Genomic DNA, 27,365 nt, shown 5'->3' with positions numbered 1-27,365 from the left:
GCCTCCTTTAAACCAGTCGTAGTAGTAGCGTCCAAAAAGCACCTCTTTGGCTCTTGGAACACATGCAGGAAGGAACAGACCACTGTCTCTCTCAGAGGGGGAGGAAGTCCAGTTGTAAACTTAGAACAACACATACAGCACATACACACAGTTGTGCTGCTTTAAAAGAAATTCTGTCAGATACAATCAGAATCAGAAAGGGTTTTATTGCCAAATGTTGAGCAGGTTTACAACATTAGGAAATTGCTGCGGTGCTTCAGTGCAAACATACTGTCATAAAAATATAAAAATAAGAATAAGAATTAAAAGTGCTAAGTGGATAGATATATACATGATATATACATGAGTGCAGGTGGTGATCAATATTAGAGAGGTTAAATGTTTGTAATGTTCATTCTGTAAAATCTGTCTATTCACCATCTCTTCAGAGAAACTTGTCTCTTCTGCTTCAGCTTTTGTATTTTCTTTCTAATTAACAATCAGAAAATGATACTTCAGCCTTAGGGGACATAAACGAAGAAAACCATGACATCTGAAAATAAAGTATTCTGTTAAAAACACATAACATCCTAGAAATTGTGTGGTTGTTTTTTTTGTACATCTTTTGTACAAACAAGTATTTGTTCAAGTTACTTGATTACTGGTAATTGTAATCATGTTGATGACAAATTGATTTTTCCAGTTGGTTTTCCAATTTAAATTGTTTTTTTTCCCTTCTTGTATAATGACTAGGATATCATTTTTCTTGTCATTACTGCTCAGGGCAGTTCTCATGACATAAATGCTGCATTTTGGGGGGAGTTATTCTCTTCTATACCAACTGGTCAGTAAGAAGTAGTGAGCCTGTTTTGAAAATGTAAGGAGTAGAAAATATATATTTATGTAAAATGTAGGGAGCAAAAGGAAAAACGTTTGTGTTTATTGTTCAGTTCTACAAAGCAGATGTGACGAGACTGTGCACCCTTGTAATGTGAGGCCTCCCACTGCTATGTGGTGTCTATAGCTCAGGAGGCAGAGCAGGTCGTCTGCCTTATTAGAAGGTTAGTGGTTGGTAGTTCAATCCCTGCATGCTCCAGTCTGCATACCAAATGTATTTGGCCAAGAAAATAACTACAAGTTGTTCTCTGGTGCATCCATCAGAGTATAAATCTTGCATAGAAAAAAGTGCTTGCATGAATGGGTGAATGAGGCAAAAAGTACTCAGGTGGAGTAGAAAAGCACTTTATAAGAACCAATCCATTTATGCAGTGATACCCCTCCTAACATCTAAAATACTTCTATTTTTTTATAGCTGCATCTTAAAGGACTATGGTTGTCACTAGAGATGGCACGATACCACTTTTTTATGTCCGATACCGATATCATAAATTTGGATATCTGCCGATACCGATATGAATCCGATATAGTGTTTTTTAATCAACAAAACTTTTTTTTTTAAATATCTTGCTGCATTTTGTATAACTTCATACTCAAGTTTAAAACAACAACTACACTAAAGCTATTCTGTTATACCTGTATGCAAAAAAAATAAATTTCATAGTTCAGCAATACTGATCAATCTAATAAACTTAGACCTACACCATCCTCCCTATTCTGGTATTTTAAAGAGTACTTAGCGTAAATATTAAGCAACCTAACTAATAGGGTTCCAACTCCCAGCAACACCAAAAATAAATAAATAAAAAATAGGGAACCACCCCTCACACTCCACCTCATGATGCTTAATCGACGTAATCAACCTTAATTTGATGCAGTGTGACAAAAAAATGCACAGAAATCAATTATTTTTCAAGAAATATTAAATAGATTCAACATCTTTCTTCAACAAAATTGCAGACTGCACAGATGGTACCTTCCCAAAGGAAAAAGTACTATAGCTTACTAGGGTATATATATTAGACTTAATAGTCACTATATACAGTAATTGACTTCTATTCCTTTTACATCAAATTAAAACTTTGGGTGTCAGATAATTATTTATTAAAAGCTCGACATTTTAAATGAGAATAAGAAAGAAAAGTATGTCTTTGTGCCCCCTTTTCCCAGTTAATGCCCTATCGGCCCCCCTGGCTAAACTTTGCTAGATCCGCCCCTGCACAGTTACCAGCCGTCAGCTACGTAGAAAAAGATCCTGGTGTAGAAAGTAATATTAAATAAATTCTAACAACAGCTTATCAAGCTTAAACGTGCTGCTGTTGTTCAGCCGCTGGTTTCCTCTTTCTGGTGCAAAGTGGACCAAAAACAAACAAGAGAGACGGACTCGCGACAGAAAAGCCGATCAGCTGATCATTGATCAGTTTCATGATTGAAGTAGCAGCCGGAGAGCGAGAGGCAGTCGCTCGTTAAGCTTAACGTGGGAATGCTTTACAAACATTCAGAGATGGACTTACACACTTGCTTTACTTCTCTCGGGGATAACTTTGTCGGAGATGAAATGCCAGGTTGCTAGCGAAGCTCCACATGCTATCCAGACCACCGACAGGTCCCGCATGCCACAGCCGCTCTATCACGTGATGCATACTGCTCCGAGTGCTAACGTTCTGAGGTGAGTTACGGCGTGTTGCAAGTTTTGCGAGGTGCTTTCGTGATATTTAATGGATCGGATTACATTTTTTATTTTTCTCCGATATCCGATCCAGTAATTTAGGTCAGTATCGGACCGATACCGATACGTAATATCGGATCGGTCCATCTCTAGTTGTCACATTACTAGATATTTAAACTTCATGCCAATGTCTAGGAAAATACTTGATACAGAATACCATTTTTGATACCACAGGGAAGATTATTACCACATCCTGCAACAACAGAAGTTATTATTAATTAGATTGAATTAAAAAGTATTTAATAAAAAAATATGTCAACAATTTCATTGCAGGTTGTGAAGGTGAAATATATTCTAGAACAAGTTGAAATTATTTATTGCAGAAGAAGCACATTATGCAAATGGTAATAATGAATTTGTGTGGTATTACTTATGTTACAGTAAAGAGTGCATTGTGCATTCTTAAAGTCGTACATGTTGAATTGAACTGAGTATGTCGTCTGTTCAAAGCCTCTCCCAGTCAGTGCTGTTCTCCATGCTTGTCTCACTGTACATGATGTTATTAGCACTTTAAAGGTGATCATTTAGGACTCTAACAAGTTGATTTGTTTACATTTGGCTATCTTAATTTTTAAGTGAGATGTGCGTTTTGACTTTATATACTTTATGCATATAAGGCAACTGTTTCCTTTTGCAATATTTTTGTGTGACGTGTTTTTCTGTGTTTTAATAAAAGGGGAACAAAGCACATTTAAGTCAGCCTAAGATGATATTTGTTCATTTTCACATCGCCTTACTGAGATAAGGCGAAGTGAAACATGCTTCTTTTACTCCAAAGCACCGGAGCACTCAAAGCTTTACAGAACTTGCCTCATTCACCTATTAACACAAGCACTTTTTCTATGGGTATGGATAAGTATGGTATCGGAAATCATGACCAGAAAAGTCCAGGTTCCATCCATTTTAAGCATGTGAATTACAATGTCTTGTCTTACTTATATTGGAATAAGCATGTACAGATTCCAAAAAGAGGAGGTTGTATCTAATCTAATTTTTTGTCTTGTAATGATTAAACACAGAGTCAATACAGTACAAGTGTAGACAGGGCAGTCACTTGAGACTGTGAGACCAGACTGGCCAACCTGCGCGCTGCATGAATAGACTACAACAAAGCCTATGACTCAGTGCCTCACACATGGATCCTGTAATGCCTTGAACTGTACAAGATCAACAGGAAGGGCCTTCATCAGGAGGATTGGGAAGTGGCGAACAAACTCAGCCAGATCATTACCAAGACTGGCTACGGATACCAAGTATGGAATGGTGGATTCTGTTGTAGCAAATGCACTTAGCCAAGAAAATGGACAGGAACAATAATCTTCATATGAGACTTCAAAAAAAGGGGGTACAACACAAAAACCTGACATCAGAGCAAGATATATAATGGCTTCCCAAAAACTTTTCATTTTCTAGCTAAACCTGAGTACATTCCATCTCTACTGCAAAGGATTCTGGGGAATGCAGTTTTCACAACCTTTCACTACCTCACTGACCGCTCACAGTATGTGAGAACTCAGGGCTGTGTGTCGGACAGGGTCGTCTGCAGTACGGGGCCCCACAGGGAACGGTTCTGGCTCCGTTCCTCTTCACCATCTACACTGCAGACTTCTCTCACAACTCCACCCAGTGCTTCCTGCAGAAGTTCTCTGATGACTCTGCAATAGTTGGCCTCATCACTGATGAAAACTGACCCATGGCCTTGTGGACTGGTGTCAGCAGAACTACCTCCAGATCAACACTAGAAAAACCAAGGAGCTGGTGGTAGACTTCCACAGGCACAAACATCCTCCACTGCAACCACTGAACATACAAGGTACATTGAGACTGTGGACAGCTACAGGTACCTTGGTGTTGATCTCACCTAAACTTACAAATTATCATACCATTTTTAAACAAAACAAAACAAAAATTATTATTTTATCATCACTCATTCTTACAGACAAATATCGTCCAAAGCAACAATATTTTAAGGTCCATATCAGGTTAAAACTTTAATATTTCGGCATTACGTTCAGCCATCTTGGATGGACTTCCTCTATTTTTCTTTTTCCAAAGCACTTAAAACAATATTACACATCAGCCACAAGAGGGAGCTCTAGTGCAGTGTGCAAAACTGTATAATCCAGCGTAACTTCTAAAAGGCAGAACATGGTACATTGTTAAAAAAAAAGAATGCACCGGCCAACTCAGCAACACCAAAAGACCATGATGACCACACAACATGACCTACTCAGTCAAGAAAAATCTTTGGGTAGGGGAAATCAAGATTAACTTGTACTAGAAGGATGGTAAGAGAAAGGTATAGAGATGGAAAAGAACACTCATGATCTGAAGTATATCACAGCATTATTGCATGGGCATGTATGGTACAAGGTGGAACTGTTTCAGTAATGTTTCTTGCTGATGTGACTGCTGATAGAAGTAGCAGAATGAGTTGTGAAGTGTACAGGCTCGTACTTTCTTCTCAGTTTCAGTCTTATTCATATTGCAAAAACAGCTCAAGAGTTTCTTAAGGCAAAGAAAGTCATTCACCTGATCATAATTCAAACAAGCATGAAGATAAATCACAGGAAACACAGTATCGTGTGATATTTGTAGCTGGTCATTTAAGGTGGTCATTGGTGGGGCGATCGTGGCTCAAGTGTTGGGAGGTCGCCTTGTAATCGGAAGGTTGCTGGTTCGAGCCCCGGCTTGGACAGTCTCGGTCGTTGTGTCCTTGGGCAAGACACTTCACCCGGTGCCTACTGGTGGTGGTCAGCTACTACAATGTAGCTGCCATCACTGATGGGTGGATGACTGGATGTGTAAAGTGCCATGGGGTCCTTAGGGCTAGTAAAAGTGCTACACAAATACAGGCCATTGACTCTAAAGGTGTTTTATCCAGATCTAAAAAACAATCCATATTTAAAAGCTTTACTTTGAACATTTGATTTTGAAATATGTGACATGTATTGAAATGGCGATACATCTAAACAATTTGTGCAAAACTTGTGTTAAATCCTTTGATTTAAATCACAAGTCCACATTGTTGATGTAAAAGAGCCAAATGACAAAAGTCTTTCAGAGTGGTGACTTTGCCTGTGTTGCTATTAGCGCAGCAGAAATGAAATCCAAACTGAATTTTCATTTGACTTATCTGTGTTTTCCCCTTTGTTCTTTTTTCCTGTTTTCATTAATGTCATGTGTTTGAATTCACTTGTTTCATACACTCTCTCCCTCCCTGGTGTGTAATTAGGCTGTTTTCCTTCCCTCATTCTCTTTAACGAGAGAATGTCTCTTTCTGGCTCTTTCTGGCTCCCTGATCATCTTCCTCTCTCCAGTAGTTTGTTTCTTCTTCTAATGACCTACTTAGTTGCTTCATGCTTTTCCTGGCATCATTGTCCAGCTTCTGAAGAAGCGTCATCATCCTTCCAGCATACTTTTGCAGAATTGATGATGCATGCAATTGAGTTATTCCCTATAATTTTCTTATAACGGTATTATTGTTGTAATTTGTTGTCATTATCTGTCTTGATGCATGCTCAGTCATCCAGGTAAGTAAGTCATTTTGGGATTGACACTGTTATTATTGTCATTGTTGGTCGTAGTTATTGATTGGGATTATTGGTGGTGATGTTTGGCTTGAACTATAATTATTATTATTGTCATAATTCTCTCCTAATTTGCATTAAACCTGGACTGAATAAAATTAACACCCTCACATTCACTGCACACATTCACAGTCCTGCTGGTATTATTTTTCTTACCAACTCTGTCTTGTCTGTAAGTTTTCCAATCTATCCCTGCTCTGTTCTTTATGTGATATACTTCATAATAATATTAAAAAGAAAAAGCCTTTTTTTCTCTGTTTTATAAGACAATTGTCTTATATTCCCCTCTAAGAGTGCTAATGTACTTTATAGCTAGTGATATAAAGCATCACAAAGAATCACGTTAAATGATTTTTCTTGACTACAAAACTGATCCACTCTTAATTTGTGTGTCGTTTGCGTGAAAGTGTTCAGAATCCAAGTCTTTCAGTGTAAAGTGGAGCATATCGAGTGTTTTTTCTTTCCTTACCTGCCCTGGTTGATTGCTGCAGGGTCACTCCCTGAGCAAATATCTTCCATTATGTATGGGTTCTGTTCACAGCTGACATTTAGGGTGGTGTAATTGGGTTTACACACAGTTAGGAAATATGGTGTTGGGTATCCAGTCATCAGTTGGAGGACGTCTGTGATGAGGGCCGTGGCACAAAGACCGAACGCATGAACTCCTGAGGATAGATGGTGAGATATGTGCTTACCAAGAGGAAAAAGAGTGAGAATATCAGATTTTACAATGTTTAGTTTAAATTGTATGGTTGTATTATTTAGACAAAATAATGTATCGCGGTATAGTCTGACGCTGGATCACTTCACAATCCAGTCCAGTTTAATTCAGCTCAGTTTTTCAATGGTTGCTCTCAACGCCGCACGAATTGTCCAACAATTAATAATAGCAAAAATGAAGGAGGGTAAAATGACGATGAATAATAAATTAACTACACAATTGAGGCTGCAGTCGACAAACAACTTTGCCATAAAATTACCGTGAAGTGTTGTATTATGTATTATATTTTCTTTGTGTGAGTGAGAGAGTATTTATGTGGCCGTGTCATGGATCGCTGTGTGGCAGGCAGGAGGAGGACCCAAAATGCAAAACTCACAGACACGGGGATGAACTCAAAAATTACAGCTTTAATGCTGGAGAGGCAGAACGTAGGAAATACAAAACTAAACTGGGAAAACTAAATACAAAGCTCGCCAAGAAACACAGGGAAGAACACACACAACATGAGGGAAAACGCGACACAGAACTGAGGGAGACGCAGACATAAATACACAGAGGGTTAACGAGGGAAGTGGGAGCACACGGGGAACACAGGTGACACTGATAATAATCACGGGACATGGCAGGAGTGAACACAACACTGACGGTAGAGGTGAAACAGGAAGTACAGAGGTTCAGACAGGAGGAGAGAGAGCACGGGGAGAACACCAACATAACGGGCAGGGGAGACACGGAATAAACACGAAAGGGGACGAGGGCTCATGAATACACAGAGGGGCACACAGGGGGTGAGAGTCACAAAGGGAAAGCACTCAGGGAACAACACAACAGGGCAACTCAGGAAACAGAACCTAAACAGGGAACAAAATACAAACATACAAGAAAACTAAGAACACTGGGCCAACATGGCCCAGGACCATGACAGGCCGGATTTATTAAGTGAAGCAAATAGTGTGACACTGCAATGTGGATGATGTGCTAATTTATAAAGTGGATGCATTTGGATGATTTACCATTTGGATGATTTACCATGTAGTAATGACCAAACCAAAAATGGTTTAAAAACAAAGTTTGTGTTTGTTACTTTTGGGTAATGCTGGAATTATATGATTTTGGTTTAGCACTGTGGATGAATGCATCGTCTTTAGAGACTGAATCAATTTTAATATCCAATGCTAATAAAGCAAAACCAAAACGAAAAGCATGAATCCATTGAGATAATAGTAATTTTACTGTTAGCAGATAAAATGCACACATAGAGGTGGCTGTGGCTCAGAGAGGGTAGAGCAGGTCTGCTAATCAGAGGTTTGATGGTTTGATTCCTTGCTGCTCCACTCGGAATGCCCAAGTACCCTTGGGCACCTCCCAATGTATCGAGAGTGTGCGTAAAATAATTATAAAGCACTTGATGGCATAGAATAAAAAAACAGCATGTATATGAATAAATTGGGGAGTCTTGTAAAATTCCCATTTTGAGCTCCCATAAGGAAAAAAGTGTCACCACAAAGGTACTAGAATTCTTAACTGGCTACCATGGACTGCCTTTATGTGACATGAGTAAGTGTGCAGTTTAAAAAAATCAACCTACCAACAAATCGGACGGCTCTGCGTATGAAGGAATTGAAGTTGCAGCCAGCTGCGTTGATGTTAGCCTCACCGCCACCGCCGAGCTTTCTCCGAGACAGACAGCAAAACAGGATGGCCTCTCCAATCATTATCTGTCAACACAACAACTCACCTGTTACGTCTGCTCACAGAGGAGGAGACACTCAGAAAATTCAGACTATAAATCTCTGCCAAAGTGGTTCTGACATAATCAGCCAGTTTGAGAACATGAACAGGAACTGGCTGCTTTATGTGAGCAATGTGCCACAGCTTGTTCTTTGGATTCCACTCAAAGCTCTCGGATAAACCCAGCCACGTAGCTAACACACAAATGCACTCTGCATGGGATTACACATCTTTGCAGAACCAGAAGGATGGAAAAAATAAATATTTAGAGATTATTTAGCATTGGACAGGTGCAAAAGGGAGAGGGGGGCTCCAGTGATGTGCATATTATCAAAACTGACCCTGGACACATGACCCACCCTAAACCAGAGAGAAATGTACACCACATTTTTCTCTTGCAAATTTTTCATACGGGAATTTATGTTTGCAAAGTTTAATTACTTTCCAAGGTGTTTTAAGTTTTATGCTTTTTACAGTGATGATATCTAAAAGTCTATAAAACTTACTGTGAAAGTAACCAACACGTCCAAAGACTCAGAGATGCATAGAAGTAAATTATCCAAATAGGGCTGGGCAAAATGATTATTTTCCTAATCGATGAATCTAGCGATTAATTTTTCGATGCATCGATTAATCTAACGATTCATTTTTCAATCCGATTCGATTTCAATTCGATTAACGATTTCTTCCCCCATTATTTGACTTGTATAGCAATTTCACATTTACTAATTTATGTATATAAATGAAAAACACAAATTTATTCATTTGAAGACCTTTTAATAAAAAAAAATTCAAAATAAAGTTGTAGAGGTCGTACAATCAATACAATAGAGATAGCATTTAACAAGAAATGAAATGTGCAAACATACATAAAATTAAGGAAAAGTTAACAAAACATTTCAAATAAATAGCAACAATGGTGTCTTTAAACAAACAAAATGTAACATTCACTTTGCTTTCTGCCAAAAAGTGCTCTTCATTCACAAAACAAAATCCACAATAACATTGTACTACAATCTTCTGTTTTAAACAAAAAATTAAATGTTTTGCAAAACAAATATAACAAAGGAAATCATAGCAAAAAATTAATAATATACAAACAGCAGAAATGGCGTCTTTGAACAAATAATGAAATGACAAGTTACCCCTAAGTAGGACTCTGTGACCAGACTTGTCCAAGCATCAGTGGTAAGGGAGATTTTGGATGTTTTGGAGGCTTTTTTTTTAGTTCATTCCTTAGTTTCTCCACTGAAGTTTCATACTTTCTCTCCATCATGCTTGTAAAATGACGCTTAGACGGCAGAGTGTAACCTGGCTGGAAAGTGGTCAGCATTTCTTTGAATCCCTCACCCACAGCAAGTGGTCTCTTGTCTTTTAAAATCATAGCTAAGACGCTCTCAGTAAGTACAGCCACCCCCTGGGGGGTGCATGGTATACTTCTTCTCTGACAGTAGTCCTCCAGACTTTTCTGTTTATTCCTGAAATCATAAATCACACACAGCACACAGATGAATTCGAATAATTACAAAATAATCATATGGAAAGCATAATATCAAAATAATTTGATAAGGATCTGGTTGAGATAGATATATACACACATACTGTTATGCCATGTGCTTTCATAGCATAACAGTAAAAGGTTAATGATAATCCCCAATGTTGAACATATGATATGCAGTAATCATGATGGCTGGAAAAGATAACGTTTAAACACCCAGGGCTGATGGCACCTTTACTGGTGCACTGCTTTCTAGTCATTAGATGGCATAACTTTGACCTATAAGATCAAGCTGGAGAAGCATTATGTATAAAAACAGCGTTCAAATAGGATGAAACACATTAAATTTGACAAATCAAGAGTTCATTGTCATTTTGCTTTTGCAAGCACTTTAACAATGTTGTAATAGTGTCCACGACGGCTACGTTTAGCAGGTGGTGCATTATCCTTGTTAACATTTCTCCTGCGGCCAATTCGCTGTCTCACATTTTTGTCTTTCGCCGATTCTGATAATCAGCCTGCGTGCATTCAGACTCATTTCGCCAGCATGGGCCACAAACCAAAAAAACAATAACAACAGCAACTGCTATATGTTACTGCTCAGCAGCTTAAATGAGTTTTGCATTTACGGAGGTTGGGTGTTTATCTCTGTGTCTATGAGTGAGTGTACGTCTACGTGGGGGGGTCTGGATGAATTAACGGGTAAAAACTAGCGTTAGTAAAAAAGTTGAAAACTTACGGTGGTTTGTCCTTTGCAGAAGCTGCTCCTGGATGCAGTCGTTTGAGGTGCTGGTGCATAGCCGTCGTGCTTTTATGATAGGCTATTTCCACCTTACAAAGTCGGCAAACGACTGAATCACTTCCTTTTCTGTTAAAATATCCCCATACTGTAGAACTGCGTGTTCGGGTGGAGTGATTTAAGTTGACTGCAACTGCCTCACTCATGATTCCGCTACTCGCTGCCGCCATGTCTTTTTTTGAAAGTGACGACGCATCGACGCAGATTTTTTTACGTCGACGTATTTTTTGCGTCGACGTAATCGATTACGTCGACGTGTTGTCCCAGCCCTATATCCAAACCAGGTTTCTACATCAGATTTACACGACTGTGTCTAAATATTATGGCACTGATATTTATATACGGAACTTTTCTACACTTACTGGCAATTCAGTCATTTTACACTATAAGCTGCACTCACCCATTCAAACACATTCATTCAATACTTTATATTACACACTTTACACCACTTATTGTACCAATATTTATGTAAAAAAAGCATGTTGTATTTTTTTCACTCGATATGACAGCAGTTATTAGTGTCGAATGTGAAGCAGCGGGAATGAGGATCAGCACCTCCAAATCTGAGGCCATGGTTCTCAGCCGGAAAAAGGTGGAGTGCCCACTCCGGGTTGGGGATGAGTTCCTGCCCCAAGTGGAGGAGTTCAAGTATCTTGGGGTCTTGTTCGCGAGTGATAGGAGAAGTGAGCTGGAGATCGACAGACGAACTGGTGCTGCGGCCGCAGTGATGTGGACGCTGCACCGGTCTGTCATGGTGAAGAAAGAGCTGAGTGTAAAAGCGAAGCTCTCAATTTACCGGTCGATCTACGTCCCTACCCTCACCTATGGCCACGAGCTGTGGGTAATGACGAGAACAAGATCGCGAAAACAAGCGGTGTAAATGAGCTTTCTTCGAAGGGTGGCTGGCCTCTCCCTTAGAGATAGGGTGAGAAGTTCAGCCATCCGGGAGAGGCTCAGAGTAGAGCCGCTGCTCCTCTACATCGAAAGGAGCTAGCTGAGGTGGTTCAGGCATCTGACAAGGATGCCTCCTGGGCGCCTCCTGGGTGAGGTGTTCCGGGCATGTCCCACTGGGAGGAGGCCCCAGGGCAGACCCAGGACACGCTGGAAAGCTTATATCTCTTGGCTGGCCTGGGAACGCCTTGGTGTTCCCCCGGATAAGCTGGAGGAGGTGGCTGGGAAGAGGGAAGTCTGGGCTTCCCTGCTAGGCTGCTGCCCCCGTGACCCGGCCCCGGATAAAGCGGAAGAAGATGGATGGATAGATGGATGGATGGATGGAGAAACTTTGAAGCCACTTTGAAGCCAAGGATTTTCTGGTAGTGGACAGAATTCAGAACAATGCTGACTCTGCATTCACTAATGCTATCTACCGCCTGACTACCGAGGACAGTGACGTCATCAGCGAGAGACCGGTGACCAGCATCGCGGAGCATGACGTCCGAGCGGCATTGAGGAGAATGAACACAAGGAAAGCGGCGGGGCCAGACGGCATCACCGGCCGTCTGCTGCGCTGCTGTGCTGACCAGCTAGCAGGTGTGTTCACTTACATCTTCAACGAGTCCCTGGCGAAGTCTGTGGTCCCCACATGCTTCAAAAGATCCACCATCATCCCTGTGCCCAAGAACAGCAAACCCTCATCCCTGAACGATTACCGGCCAGTTGCACTGACCTCGGTAGTAATGAAGGTGTTTGAGAGGCTGCTGAAGAACATCATCTCCTCCTCCATCCCAGACACCACAGATCCGCTGCAGTTCGCCTACAGATCCAACAGATCCACAGAGGATGCCATCGCCCACGTCCTACACACCACTCTCAGCCACGTGGACAAGAAACAGGGTAACTATGTGAGAATGCTATTTGTTGATTACAGTTCAGCGTTTAACACAATAGTGCTCTGCAGACTGTTCACAAAGCTGAGGGATCTGGGACTTAACAGCCGTCTGTGTGCATGGGTGTTGGACTTCCTCACTGGCAGAACTCAGGTGGTGAGGGTGGATAGATGCGTCTCTAACAGCATCACCATCAACACAGGAGCACCTCAGGGATGTGTCCTCTCGCCACTGCTCTACTCCCTCTACACTTCAGACTGTGTGGCCACCCACGGCTCCAACACCCTTGTGAAGTTTGCTGACGACACAGTGGTGTTGGGTGCCATCTCCAACAACGATGAGGCGGCCTACATGGATGAAGTGAAGAATCTGGCATCATGGTGCCAGGACAACCACCTCCAGCTGAACGTCAGCAAGACCAAGGAGCTGGTGGTGGACTTCATAAGGAGTCAGCACAGAGACTACAAGCCCATTATCATCAATGGAGCTCCAGTGGAGAGGGTGCAGTCCTTCAAGTATCTTGGTGTCCACATCTCCTCAGACCTGACATGGGCTGCCCACATTCAGGTCCAGACCAAAAAGGCTAGGCAGCGCCTGTATCACCTACGACAACTGAGGAAGTTCAGGGTCTCTCCAAAGATCCTCAGGATTTTCTATACAGGCGCTGTGGAGAGCATCCTCACACAGAACATGACATCGTGGTTTGGGAACAGCTGTGTGAAGGACCAAAAAGCTCTCCAGAGAGTGATCCGTACAGCAGAACGCTGCTGCAGGATTGCTCTCCCCCCGCTTCAGGACACCTACACCAGGAGATGCCGGACTAGAGCAGCGCAGATACTGAAGGACCCGTCCCATCCTGGCAACAAACTGTTCCAACTTCTGCAATCTGGTAGAAGGTTCAGCATCATCCGGGTAAGGACAGAGAGACTCAAGAGGAGCTTCTATCCCCAAGCCATCCGTGCCCTAAACACACACACCCGCCCTCTCACATCATCTATAATTGACTGAGACAGGACTCTCCCAGACACCAAACCAAGGCACAATGTACATTTCAAATTCCTTTAATTTTAAATATGTTTATATTGTCTATCCTGTAAAATAGTCAGATTGTCTATTCTTATTTAATTCACTTAATGCACAGAATTCACCTGCTTGCTGCTACTACTGTACATTCACCTAATGTATATACTATATATATAATGTTCTTCTTCCTCTACCCCCCCCCCCCCCCCCCTTTTTTGCAAATGTCGAGGAGCGTGTCAGGCTACATTTCACTGTGTGTTATACTTGTTTAACTATGCATGTGACAAATAAAGAACCTTGAGTCTTGAACCTTGAACTCCAATGAACTCAGTGAAGATCTAAGAAGAAAACTTGTAGAATCAAAGTTGGTAAGGTTTCCTGGACCATTTCCAAATAATGTAATTTCAGCTGTTCACAGGCACCCACTAGAGTACGCTGGGCCCTCAGGCCCCCCTCATGAAGTCAGTTTCTGATTCCTTGATCAGAGACAATTTAACATTGTCCTGGGGGTTGTCTCATTGTTGCCACTCTAGCACACATGTTAATTCATGCCTGTTAATTTCATCAACACTTCTGCTACTTAACTGAGGTTTAACTGACATGATCCTTCCTTAAATCTGTTTGAGCATTTTATTATTAGCAGCTTTTACAGCTCTTTATTGATATATTATGTGTTCGAGTTCTGTATTATTTTTTTTTCTGTTAATAATTTTATTCTGCATTTCCCTGAACTTCTTGTTGTTTTAAGATGATTTTTTATTGTATTGTTATTTGTGACTTTAGTTCTTAGTTTTCTGTGACTTCAGCTTTGTTAGATGTCCTCACCCTGTTTTTGGTCATGGTCCCTCATGACATTCTCTTTTTCCTTGTGTCCTTGTTCTTGTTTGTATGTGTTTGTGGGCGGGACTCATCACAGGTTCCCGTCTGTGGCCGAACACACCTGCTCCAATCACCCACCTAATGATCTAATTAAGAAGCCACTACTTAAAGTGGCTGCTGAGACTTTGTATTCACTGGATCATCGAGCTAATCGGTTAGTTAAAACCGTGCTCCTGCTACTCCAGAGCCTCCGGGCTAGAACCAGCAGACTGAGAGACAGCTTCATCCATCAGGCTGTCAGGAAGCTGAAGTCTCGCCCTGCTCCGTCCCTCTCGACTCTCACACACATGAACTCCAGACCTGTATCCAGCTCCTCCCTCCGAATCCAACACCGCCCTTTCACTGACTGCCCCACCCCCACTTGCACATGAACTCTGACACTAGTTGGTGTTTTTATCAGGTAGTATTCATTGCATTTTCCAATCGCACCTGTATGCAATCTTAACTTATATTATTGCATTACTGGAATAATCTTCCAGTTGATATTCCCGTGTCTGAATTCATTCAATCTTTTAAATTACGATCAATAACTTATTTATTTAACTTAGCACTGCCGAGTAATTAGCGCTCTGTTTCATCTGGTAGTGTATTTTGCACTTCCTTAAGTGATTTCAATTTTATGTAATTTTAATTTAGTTTCCTACTATTGTATTATTGAGAAGCACTTTGATGTACCTCTGGTCTTTGTGCTACATAAATAAAGTTGTATTGTATTGTAACTGTCGTACATACAGTGGCTTGCAAAAGTATTTCACCCCCTTGAACTTTCCCACATTTTGTCACATTACAGCCACAAACATGAATCAATTTTATTGGAATTCCACGTGAAAGACCAACACAAAGTGGTGCACACGTGAGAAGTGGAACGAAAATCATACGATTCCAAGCATGTTTTACAAATAAATAACTGCAAAGGTAACTGTAAATAACTTCACTGTAAATAAATGCACTGAGCTGTAATCTCCCGAGTCCTGCACTTGAGTTGTCCAGGTCTGGAGTCTCACTGCCTGTTAGCTTTGACAGTTTTCTCAGAGCTTTTCTGGTAATTTGATTTGTGATAAAGATGACGGACACCCAGAGGAAAAAATGCAGATCTCTTCCCCTTCTTTCTAATTTACATTTTACAATGGTTGTGTGTTTATACTATAAAATCTATGACTAGAGCACCTCCATAATGACTGCTAAAGGCTATTTTGCACTGTTTCAAGACTTAAAATAAGGCTGTTGTCAAGTGTGAAGCCTTACTGTGATGGCAGGTCCAGCAAAGGCCAGGCTGAGCAACATCAGGAAGGGGATGACCTCGTGGTTAGGGTCAATGTAGGGCAGGCTTAGGCTGCGGTCATGACAGTTGAAGCCAGACTTCACTGGCTTGAACACATCCGTCCACTCCAGGAAGTACAGACTCACCACAGATGAGACCAGGATGGGCAGCTACACACAGACACAACATCAGCAGACAGAGAAAATGAGGCGTTAGTTCAAAGTCATAAACAGCAAGAGCTTCAGCAGATTGCCACTGAATAGCTAAACAGCCAGTCAAAGCTGCAAATGCCCATATGAACCCGTGGGTCAATGAGCACATTAACATTTCATTTCATAATAAGAACAACAACATAGAAAGGTCAGGATGGATGGACGGTTATGCAAGATGGCACGTGGACTTAATTCCTCTTATTAATTACATCCCAACAAACAAAATGACAACCAGGTCTTAAGACAACATTAATTATAACATGTTCAGTTCAATCCCAACTATAAAATAAGGTCAGAGTTATAAATGTGGTATTTACTTTTTCAATTCAGCAAATGGAAGTACTCGCTGTACTGATGTGTAAGCAAAATACTCAACTAGTTACATAAATATCTGCTTTATACAGTGAGCTAGGGACATTGTTTTTAGCAGAACTGTGAAGCTGAGAGGAGGTTTTTGTGTGCAAACGGGAGCATACTCGGTTTTCCTTTTGACATTCTTCACCAGAGTTCAACTACCAGTGCCCAGTACCATAACATCTCCTAGGTGCCCAGCATGGCCCATCTAACCACACTCTGCTTGCCAGATGAGCAGTGGGTTTTACCAAGAAGAAAAACTATAATATGGGAAAAATATGAAGTACCATATTTGATATTGCTTTAGTGTTTTTTGTTTTCTTTCAGTGCATCTGTTTTATGAAACGCCACCGAGTCAGTCTGAGTGCATTTAGCTGGATTTGAGCAAATAGTGTGAATCAATCTGTGGTGGGGCGTGGTCTGCGTGGTCTTTTAGTGCCCCTTCCGAAAATCTCCCGGAGCCACCATTCTCCCGAATTTCTCCCAAATTTCCACCCAGACAACAAAATTCAAAAAACCATATCGCAGAATTCATAGCGCGGCCCAGCCAATTCCAGTCTCTAACAATGGCAGCAGCAACTTAGTTTTAATATTACTCTTATTTCTCTTTCTGGGTCGCAAAAAAACTTTTAACATATTTTCAGGAGTGAATGTAGCTGTGTAAACTTCAAATATCTGAGCCGACTGACACATCGTCGTCAAACCCTGCGGTCTTTCGCTACTCGGGTTAAGCATGATATATAAGTCACTTTGATAACTTAAAAATGTTATTGTTTGACTTTTTCAGTGTTTTATTTGTTCGTGAGTAAATCGGTTTGGCTGAGATTAAAGTTATTAGATTAGATTAAATTAAATTTAACTTTATTATTCCCTCGGGAGTAGGGATGGGTATCGTTTAGGTTTTATCCGATACCGGTGCCAAACCGGTACTTTTGAAACGGTGCCGGTGCTTAAAGAATGGAGAACACCAACTTTGTCCAAAAACCTCTCATGTTCAGCTGTTTTTTTGTAAAAAGATAACAATGTTAGCCTTTTCTGCAGCTATGGGGCATATATGGTATCACTCTTGGCTGGAAGCAGTGCTTAAACAATGGAAAAAACACAAACTTTGTCCAAAAACCTCTCATGTTTAACTGTTTTCCACTTTTTCTTTGGTCATTTTAGCCTTTTTGGCCAGGGTGAAGGGAGTATCTGCCATCAAACAAGAAGACAGCTGCATGTAGCTATGATGATGTTTGCTAGTTCACCTTACCTGCATTAATGTAATAACGTGGTTAGCCTACTCAACGTGAATTACACATGAACAACATTAAGCTACTCACGCAGAGAAGAACGGCTGCTGCTGCATCATCATCCTCATCATTTCTGCTACACTGGCAGGGCTAGGGGCCAGGACTCTGCTCTTCATCAAAGGAGCTTGCAAAGAAAAGCGTCTGGACTTCTTTAAGTTACTTGAAGACGTTTCACCTCTCATCCACGGGACCCACACCCAGTTTCACACCTTGGCTCAGGCGATTAGAGGATCATCAGGGGGTCCTTTTGTCCCTCTGTGGGGGGAAACTCCCACTAGGTTTATATCTGGGACTCTCCACCATTTGACCTTAGAACTGAAGAAGCTTCTCGGATGAGAGGTGAAACGTCTTCAAGTAACTTAAAGAAGTCCAGACGCTTTTCTTTGCAAGCTCCTTTGACTACGATGACCTGGATGACTGAGAACCTTCACAGACGACTCTCCTCTTCGTGTTTTTGGGGGATGTTGCTAACTCCGGGTCCGATAACAGGCACCACACCCGCAGTAGATGTGCACGGTGTGAGGTCTCGCAGCAAGCTATCAAATACGGCGCATTTCTCGGCTCTTAAAAAAATGCTATGCGTCGCCAGGTGTTTCATCAGATTCGAGGTGTTACCTCCTTTGACAGTATCACAGTATCAGCTTAAAGCACTTGTTGCAGGCTGCTGAGTTTGCATCTTTTGCTGTGAAGTACAGCCAGACTTTTGACCGCTTCGCCTTGGGCATTTTTAATCTGTAGCTCTGCTCTAAAAGAACGTACGTACCTGGGCCCGCCTACTATCCTTGGAAAGGTAAAATGATTGGCTAGAATCTAAAGTGTATGACATCTCAGGAAAAAAAGCACCGAAATAAAGCACCGAAATGTGCGCTGCTTTTCGGTCTGGTTACTACCGTTTATGTCAGAACCGGTACCCATCCCTACTTGGGAGGGTTCCTCTGGGGTTTTCACACAGCTGAATAAACGTCAAACAGAAAATAATTAAACAGAAGAGTTTACGTCAGCGCCCGGTTATATTTTAGATAGCAAGGAGCAGACGGCAGAGTTTCACTCCACCGAGGGAGCTCGTGACGTACTACCCGGCTTTCTTTAGACCGTGAAGGCCGGGTCCTCAGGTGGAAGCATCCTCTGAATTTGGACACCCCCGCTGTTTCTGGGCCGGCCAATAATAACGGTGACATTTAACGTAGTTTATCCGATAAATAAACTCTGTAAAATGTTTTTACCCCCCCATCCCCCCCAACAGCCCTTATGAATGTCTCCCTAGTATGGCCACAACACCTCACTCTTGGAGCACTTTTTTGCCACATGTATCGCAAACCACGTCTCAGCTGTTTGTGGAGGTAAAATAAGTCCGCACGTGACTACGATTACACTCAGCCATTGTTGTGAGTGCGCACGCCAAGGGGCTGCGAGGCATTTATACAGCCCTATTTTGCACATGACTGTGAAAGGCGGAAGAGGAAGTAGTTCCTTTGAATGTAGACAATCCGAATGTTATAGTTTCTTTTCCACTGTGTTCCTGTTAATGATAAACTACAAATTTACTCTAAATTACTAAAATATCGATATTTTATGATGAATGAGCCATTACAAGTCTTTAAATTGCTTGTCTTATTACTTGGCCCGGAAATTTGAGCATCTAATGTTGCTCTGCTGAGATTTTTGTAATCAAGACATAATAAGAAAGAAATGAAAATCCCAACATTAAACACACAAACTCACAAACAACACTCTGAAGGTATGCTGTGTTAGCAAAACTGAACACACTAACACCAGAACAGGAAGTAAATACAATAGGAAACAAGAGATAAAAAGAGAGACGCAGAGCTGACGCTGGAACGAGGATGTAACTCGATGAGACGTGACACATGAAACGCAGAAGAAATCACAAAATACAAAAGAACTGCAAGAGACTAAACCATGGAAACATTCATCAAAGAATATTAATCATCAAAAACATAAACACTGGGTCGACAGAGCAGGACCAGGACAACTCTTACATGCTCTTTACATGCCTTTCCAGCATTTTTGGTTCAATTTTGACCAAGTACGTGCGTGCCTACACACTTCTATTGAGAATGTATAAATGGATGATTAATACCTAATTAATGTTTCAGAGACCTGGAAGAATGTATTGTTTAGCTTTAACAACACTGATTTTTGGATACAAACATCTATTATCAGACAATATTATGTTCTCAATTTATATTGTTTTCAAAGGGTAAGTTGCATAAACATTCTAGAACCATGTATAGCAGCTACAATCATTAAACACTGTCCTCTCTTATGTCCAGAGGCTCAGAGACACGGTGACCAACTGGCTGCAGCCGGAGAGAGAAATGTGACTGTGAGTGTGTGAGAGCAGTTTGTGGACGGGCTGCCTGTGAAGAAGCAGGATTCATTGCTTCTCCTGGACCATCATCATCATCATGGGCCACCACAACCTAGCACATGCAGTAACACCTTCGTGTCTGCTCTCTCTCTTCAGGTCCCAGAGCAGCTATGGACACTGGTTTCCACTCATAGGCAGGAGTGCTGGAAGTGCTGGAACCTCCTAAAAAATGGAAGGACGAAGAATCCACAGTTTGGTGGACAGAAATGAGCCGGGGCCTGAGGCACCAAACTCATCATTCCTGCCTCACCCTGTTGTGAAAAACCTTCCCACACCAGTCTCGACAGTAGATTTTTCAACAGATGACCCCCTGCCCAGCCCTACAGATTACCTGGACATGAAAGATAAATACTTCAGAAGGACTTAGCTGCCATGCTGGAGATGAGAATGATGGAAGAGTCACACAGTGCATAGTGAAGATGGGTCTATATGCTTCTTTAGAAGAAGAAGAAGGTGTACTTTATTGGTCCCCGTGGGGAAAATCCCTCTCTGCATTTAACCCATTCACTCAGTGAAGCAGTGGGCAGCCACTGGGCGCCCGGGGAGCAGTGTGTGGGGACGGTACCTTGCTCAGGGGTACCTCAGGGTAGCTGTTCAGGGGAATCGAACCCCCGACCTTCCGATCATGGGGCCACCACTCTACCTACTGAGCTATCCCTGCCCCCGTGTGCACTACTGCGAGGTGAATGAGGTTGTTGAGCCCTGCTAGTTTTACACCGGTCTGCACAGAGTGCATTCAAACAAGCTGTGATTAGTGTTTGCTGATAAAAAATAAAAAGACTAATCAGAGCTGTGAAAGCGTCCATCTTCCTTTGATGATGCCTATTAAATATAACATGCTGGGTGAATGAATAAAGGAAGCACGATGGATGCAGGAGTCATCCATGTTTGACAGTGAACCACCTCCACACACTGAGCTCATCCCTACGTTCCTCCCGACTCCCATTTTCTCGTCTGTTTTTTCCCGGCCGCTGCCAGCTTCCCTCAGCTTGTGAATATGACAAATATAGGTCAGTGACTCACGTTGCTAACACTGCAGACGAAGCTGCTCCAGGAGAAATACTGTACCCTTCATTCTTCAAAGCCGATTTTAGCGGAATAATTTATGTCACATGGTCTCATTTTGAGAGTGCAGTATGATTTGCACAGGTCAATAGCAGCTAACTGCATTTGAAACATTTCATAGTGTCATGATTCCTTTCAGCTGTGAGGTAACACACATCAATGCTTTTTTTTGGCTCACCTCCATTATTTAAAAGTCTCACAAAGGCGGAATGAATCGTAGAGTTTATTGTAACCAACCCCTGAAATAAGTAAAGTTCACTGTCCTCTATGTAATTAACAAACATTTAATTGAATTTCTCTGTTAATTGCCTAACAAAGTAATTACATGTTTTTCAGATGCTGTGAAACATCGTGAGTTAGATGTATGCCACAAAGGAGAATGCCCTGGTTAGAAGGGATGGTGCTGTTGTTCTGGGTTCTTGCTAAAGCCACGTTGAATTTATTTCATTGTACAGAAATGATCCTCAGTGAATATCAGTAAATGAAGCTGAAAAGGTAAACCAATAGATCACTGAAGAGATTTTCAAACTGAGATAAAAACACTTGGATTAACTGAAGGCTTTTCATGGAGTTTTTAGGACATCCTGATAATAATGAATTACAGTCGTCCAGCCCGGAAGTAATGAGTGCATGTTTTTCCAACATCACTCTGAGACAGGATGTTTCTTATTTTAGAAATATTTCACAAATGGAAGAAAGCAGTACTATGTAGTAAGTAAGTAAGTAAAGTTTATTTATTAAGCGCTTTTCATAGACAGGCCGTCACAGGGCTGTACACAAAGATGAAAACAAACAGAAAGTTAAGTAACAAATTAGACAATATACACAATAAAAAATGTTAAATGTAAATGAAAAATTTAAAATTTAAAAAGCGTTGATCAACAAAAGGCTGATTTAAACAGAAAAGTTTTTAACTGCTTTTTAAAGGATTCCACAGAGTCAACCAAACGTAGTTGTGGTGGTTGACTGTTCCACGGCCTTGGTGCCACAGACTGAAAGACTGAAGGCTATATGTGTTTAATATGTGCGTTGAAGGACATGTCCTGGTCAAAAATGACTCCAAGGTTCCTCACAGTGTTACTGGAGGCCGAGGTAATGCCATCCAGAGTAAGAATCTGCTTAGATACCATATTTCTAAGATTTTCAGGGCCGAGTACAATAACCTCAGTTTTATTTGAATTAAGAAGCAGAAAGTTAGCAGCCATCCAGGTCTTTATGTCTTTAAGACATTCCTGCAGTTTAACTCATTGGTGTGTGTTATCTGGCTTCATGGACAGATAGAGCTGGGTGTCATCTGCATAGCAGTGTAAATGTATGCTATGTCTTCTGATGCATGAGACGGCTGTCAAATTCATTTTACACTGTGGGCCACATACAGTCCACTCTGACCTTAAGTGGGCTGCACCAGTGACATTCTCCTTTCTGTCAGAGGAAAGAACTTACATATTGTTTTTCTACATGATTACAAAAAAGATGCTGTGACAGAGAGAGAAATTTGTCAGTGCGACTCTTTGGAGTTAGATTGGAAGAAATGTGTAAACAGTTCATTGCCCAGACTGTCCAGTTTTGTTTTGTTTTTTAACTGTAGCTATAAAGAAACTGAAATTTCTATAGTAGAGAACCCGAGGGCATTGGAGTTAAACAGGTTAATTTGTAATTGCTTAATTGCTTTGTGTAGTATGAGTGGCCATAAGGGAAGTTTTTATCTGTAGGAAAAGCAGTAAAACTGAAGAAAATACAGTTAAAAGTCCAAAATTTCAGCTTCTGTTTGTGTTTGGTGAGCAGTTAATAATTAAAAATGGCTTCAAGCGCACATTCAGGCCTGTGAGACTCAATTAGATAGACACTGAGCCATGGCTCTGTGGTACATGCAGACATCTCTGCATCTCTGCTAATCAAAGACACCTTGTATCTACTTTATTTTATGTAACACTCAATACTGAACTGTAGATTTTAGACTTTTTCAAGGAAATTTTTTGTTCAGTGTTTTCATAAAAACCTTGTTTCTATGCATTTACGAGGGTAAACAAACATGAAGTTTAAGGCCTGGACAGGTTTGGAATTTTCTGTCTTCCACAATGGAAAATGGGTAAAAATAAAAATGGGTGTCAGCTCCTAATTTTATAAATTCTGCCCTCAGCTTTGCCGTCTCCAATATCATTGAAATGCACCCAGATGCTGCTCACTTTATGCTTTCCCTTATTTCTTCACTTTTCCCCAGCATGCTTGCACTTAAATCCGGCTCCTCCATCTCTCAGTATACCTGGAACGTACCACTACACTTGCTGTCTTCGGGATGGGAATTGACAAGAATTTAGCTATTCCGATTCCATTATTGTTATTACTTATTGATTCTCATTGGGTTCTCACTAGCTCCACTTTAAGAGTCAACACCATTAGTAAGCAGCATATCAAAGACATTACATTTGTGGAAATTAATTGCATGTTGTGTGGTCAAATGTTTGTCACTTGGGGTCCTTGGCTAGTTTAGCGTTAGCATGCTATCTGTGCAGATGCTTGCAAAGAGCGAGAGTGTTAGAAGCAGTATGCAGATGTTCCTGTCTTGCATGCAGTTTGCACTTTACTTTTATTTTTATTGCACTAAAGGACAAATGCAAGAACCTATGAGCAGAATCAATAGGCAAGCAGACTAATGATTCCAAGGACTCTCCATGGATTTTCAGCAGGGATTCAGCTCCCACATACAAACATACCATATCCCGGATATAGTTGTGTCATGGGCCACATGTATGTTTGACACCCCTGGCCTAAGGGAAACCTATATAATGTAATGTAACCGTCTCTAAAGCTGTTCAAATAAACCATTCCTCAGATGATCAGTTAGCTGTTTGACAACTACTGTAGGAAGGTTAATGGAGATTGGCCTATAATTAGCTAAGACTGCTGGGTCTAGAGATGCTTTTTGAGTAAAGGTTTAACTACAGCCAGCTTGAAGGCCTGTGGTACATAGCTGATCATTAGAGATAGGTTGATCATATTTAAGATTGAAGAATTAATTAATGGCAGGACTTCTTTGAGCAGTTTTGTAGGAATGGGGTCTAAAAGACAAGTTGATGGTTTGGAGGAAGTAATTATTGAAGTTAACTCAGAAAGATCAATTGGAGAAAAAGAGTCTAACTTAACATCAATGGTACTAAGAGTAGCTGTAGATAATATTACATCTGTGGGATGTTTATGAATAATTTTTTCTCCAATGGTTAAAGTTTTTCTTTAATGCCTCGGCACCCATATCAGTGAGAATCTCACCTGGACCCATAACACATGGCAGATCATCATGAAGGCTCAACAATAAAATTGTGAATTAACCTCCAAACTTCTCAGCAACTTCTACAGATGTACAGTGGAGCGTATCCTGACAAACTCCATCACAGTGTGGTAAATGGCCTGCATTTGTATAGCGCTTTTCTAGTTCATAGGACCCCAAAGCGCTTTGCACTACATTCAGTCATTCACCCATTCACACACACATTCACACACTGGCGATAGCAAGCCACCAGGCCCTCTGACCACCACCAGTAGGCAAACATGGGGTTAGTATCTTGCCCAAGGATATTTGGCATGCAGCCAGGATGCAGCCTGGGATCGAACCACCGACCTTCTGATTAATGGCTGACCTGCTCTGCCATCTGAGCTACAGCCACCCCAGGGAACAGCACCACTCAGGACATTTACAGCACTCGGGTCAGGAAAAGGGCACACAATATCATCAAGGACCGCACCCACCCACAGCACACACTGTTCACACTCCTGCCGGAGTGTAAAAGCAGGGACAGGCATTGGCATGAACACACAGTACTTACAGAGTTTGAACAGTAATTTACTCACATTTGAAAATAAATATTATAATCATTTAAGGTACAGGATTCCATGAGCTGTAACCCATAATGATCAGAATTTTGGACTTGAAGCATATAAAATCCCTTAAAGTTCTTCTGACACAATCCTTCTACTGGCTCGTATGTGTTCCTGGCAGCTCCTTAGTGATTACAGAGATGAGAGCACAGCGTAGAGACAGTGCATTTTGAATAATAGATGTGTAAAAATGGAAAGCAGGCTCCAGTGGGCTTTTCCTGGCAGTTATTTTTGGTGGGTCCTGGGCCAATGGCACCAACAGTCATAGAGCTTTTTGAGTGACTCACTGGTAGTAATTCCAGTATATCAGCAGAAAGTTAAAAATGTCATAAAGTGAATTCTGTCACACAAAAGTAGAATGGACACAAAGCCCTTTGGAACCAGCCTCCAGGTTAGAGGGTTAGTGCTGCAGCTGTGATTACATCCTGCTGGGGGCAGATACCCTCTGTAGCACCACCGTCCACATGTGTCAGTGTAGTTACATAAAGGAGGAGGCACTGATTTAGCCTGAAGCTGCTGAGTGATGCATTTACAGTTTGAAGGAATACCAAACTCGCTATAAGAGGATTCAGCATCAAATGTATAACCAAGCTACAGCGCTATGACAAAGTCTTTACCTCCTTCCTGATTTCTCAGCTTTTTGTCAAACTTAAATGTTTAAGAATGTTTAAAGAAAGGTTGAGCCATTTCTTTCCAAGCGTGACTTGGAAAGTGTTATTCACGCCTTTATTACTTCACGTTTGGATTATCGGAATTCTGTTAATAGGGGTTGGGCAGGGCACTTTGTCACGCTTGCAACTAGTGCAAAATGCTGCGGTACGATCTTTAACTGGCAAAAGGAAATTCGTCTGATTTGTTGAAGCCCCACGTCCCCATTCTTTCACTTCGGTCAGGTAGCTGCTGTTGCTTTCGGTCCCAAAGTCACGGCTAAAACTTAGAGGAGACCGAGCATTTCCTGTTGCAGCGCCAATGCTTTGGAATAGCCTTCCTCTCCATATTAGACAGACTACATCAGTGCCAGTTGTAAAGTTCAGATTAAAAACCTATTTTTATTCCCTGGCTTTTAACTCTGTGGGTAACTGACACTTTTATTAATTTTATTGCTATGTCTGCTTTTTGCTATTTTATTACTATATTTATATTTGTATTGTACAGCACTTTGGTCTCCCAGGTGTGTTTTTACAGTGCTATATAAATAAACGCTGATGATGAGGATGACGATGATGTTTCAGATCATCAAACTAATTTTAATGTTAGACAAAAATAATTCCACAATTGCTCCTGAATTCCTCCTACATGACCGGTTTAATCTAGATGAAACTTCCTAGAGAACCAAAATTCATAACATCTATAAGGTGACTGATTCAAAATTAAAATGTTTACTATAAAATTTTCTTTTTCCATGTATTGGTATATAAAAACTATACTCTCTTGTTAGGCTGTGGCCTATCGATCCTGCCAGGGAAGTCAAACGTACATGTGACCCATGATACAATTATATCCGGCCCGCAGGATAATTTCATATCTCAGTGATTAATGGCCTGCTGGCATGTGAGAGCTGAATCTTCAACCCTGCTGAGAATCTGGACCTGATTTGGGAACAGCACCAAGCAGGACAGACGAGATCTGCAAAGAGTGGTGCGCTCAGCCGAACGCATCATTCAATCAGAGCTCCCTGACCTGCTGTCCATCTACACCAAGCGGTGCAAGTCCAAAGCTAGGAAGATTATGATGGATCTCTCCCATCCCAACAATGGACTCTTCTCACTGTTGAGGTCTGGGAAGCGCTTCCGCTCCCTTAAGGCCAAAACAGAGAGAATGAGGAGGAGCTTCTTCCCCCAGGCTATTCGGGGCCTGAACCAGGTGTAGGACTGGACTCTCCCAAACATGTCACTATAAGACTGGACTCTCACACACGTCACCACACGCACCACCACACATTTCCTATAATCCTATAATTCCTATAATTTATAATCCTTATCTTTATAATCTCTTCTGCTATTTGCACATTCTTTACTGTAAATTCCTAAGTTAATTTGTAAATTTTTGTAGTAAACTGTAAATTGTAAATATTGTAAAACTTTTCTTCTGTCATTTAATGGTCGGGCATTGTACAGCTACAAGCATTTCACCCCCATGTCATACTGTGTATAGTTGTGTGTGTGTGACAAATAAAATTTGAATTTGAATTTGAATTTGAATCCAGGGAGAATCTTTGGAATAGTTGGGCACTTATAGGGCGGA

The 27,365-nt window shown here is 41.2% G+C and overlaps 1 protein-coding gene across 1 annotated transcript in view; it reads right to left on the bottom strand.

Moving 5' to 3' along the window:
• Nucleotides 1-27,365, bottom strand: part of plppr4b (phospholipid phosphatase related 4b) — a 55,733-nt gene that overhangs the window by 10,307 nt on the left and 18,061 nt on the right. The window contains exons 2-4 of the mRNA XM_085467433.1: nt 15,918-16,103; nt 8,505-8,634; nt 6,665-6,860 (exon numbers count right to left, since the gene is read on the bottom strand). Of these exons, the coding sequence (XP_085323559.1) occupies nt 6,665-6,860; nt 8,505-8,634; nt 15,918-16,103 (512 nt within the window). The remainder of the gene's footprint in view (nt 1-6,664; nt 6,861-8,504; nt 8,635-15,917; nt 16,104-27,365) is intronic.

The sequence above is a fragment of the Copadichromis virginalis genome, linkage group LG9 (assembly GCF_057382275.1).
Source record: "Copadichromis virginalis isolate Kocher_CV1m ecotype Utaka linkage group LG9, C_Virginalis_male_GT1.1, whole genome shotgun sequence".
Classification (NCBI taxonomy): Eukaryota; Metazoa; Chordata; class Actinopteri; order Cichliformes; family Cichlidae; genus Copadichromis; species Copadichromis virginalis.
The sequence above is the reverse complement of the archived record's forward strand: the minus strand, read 5'-3'. Positions and strand labels throughout refer to the sequence as shown.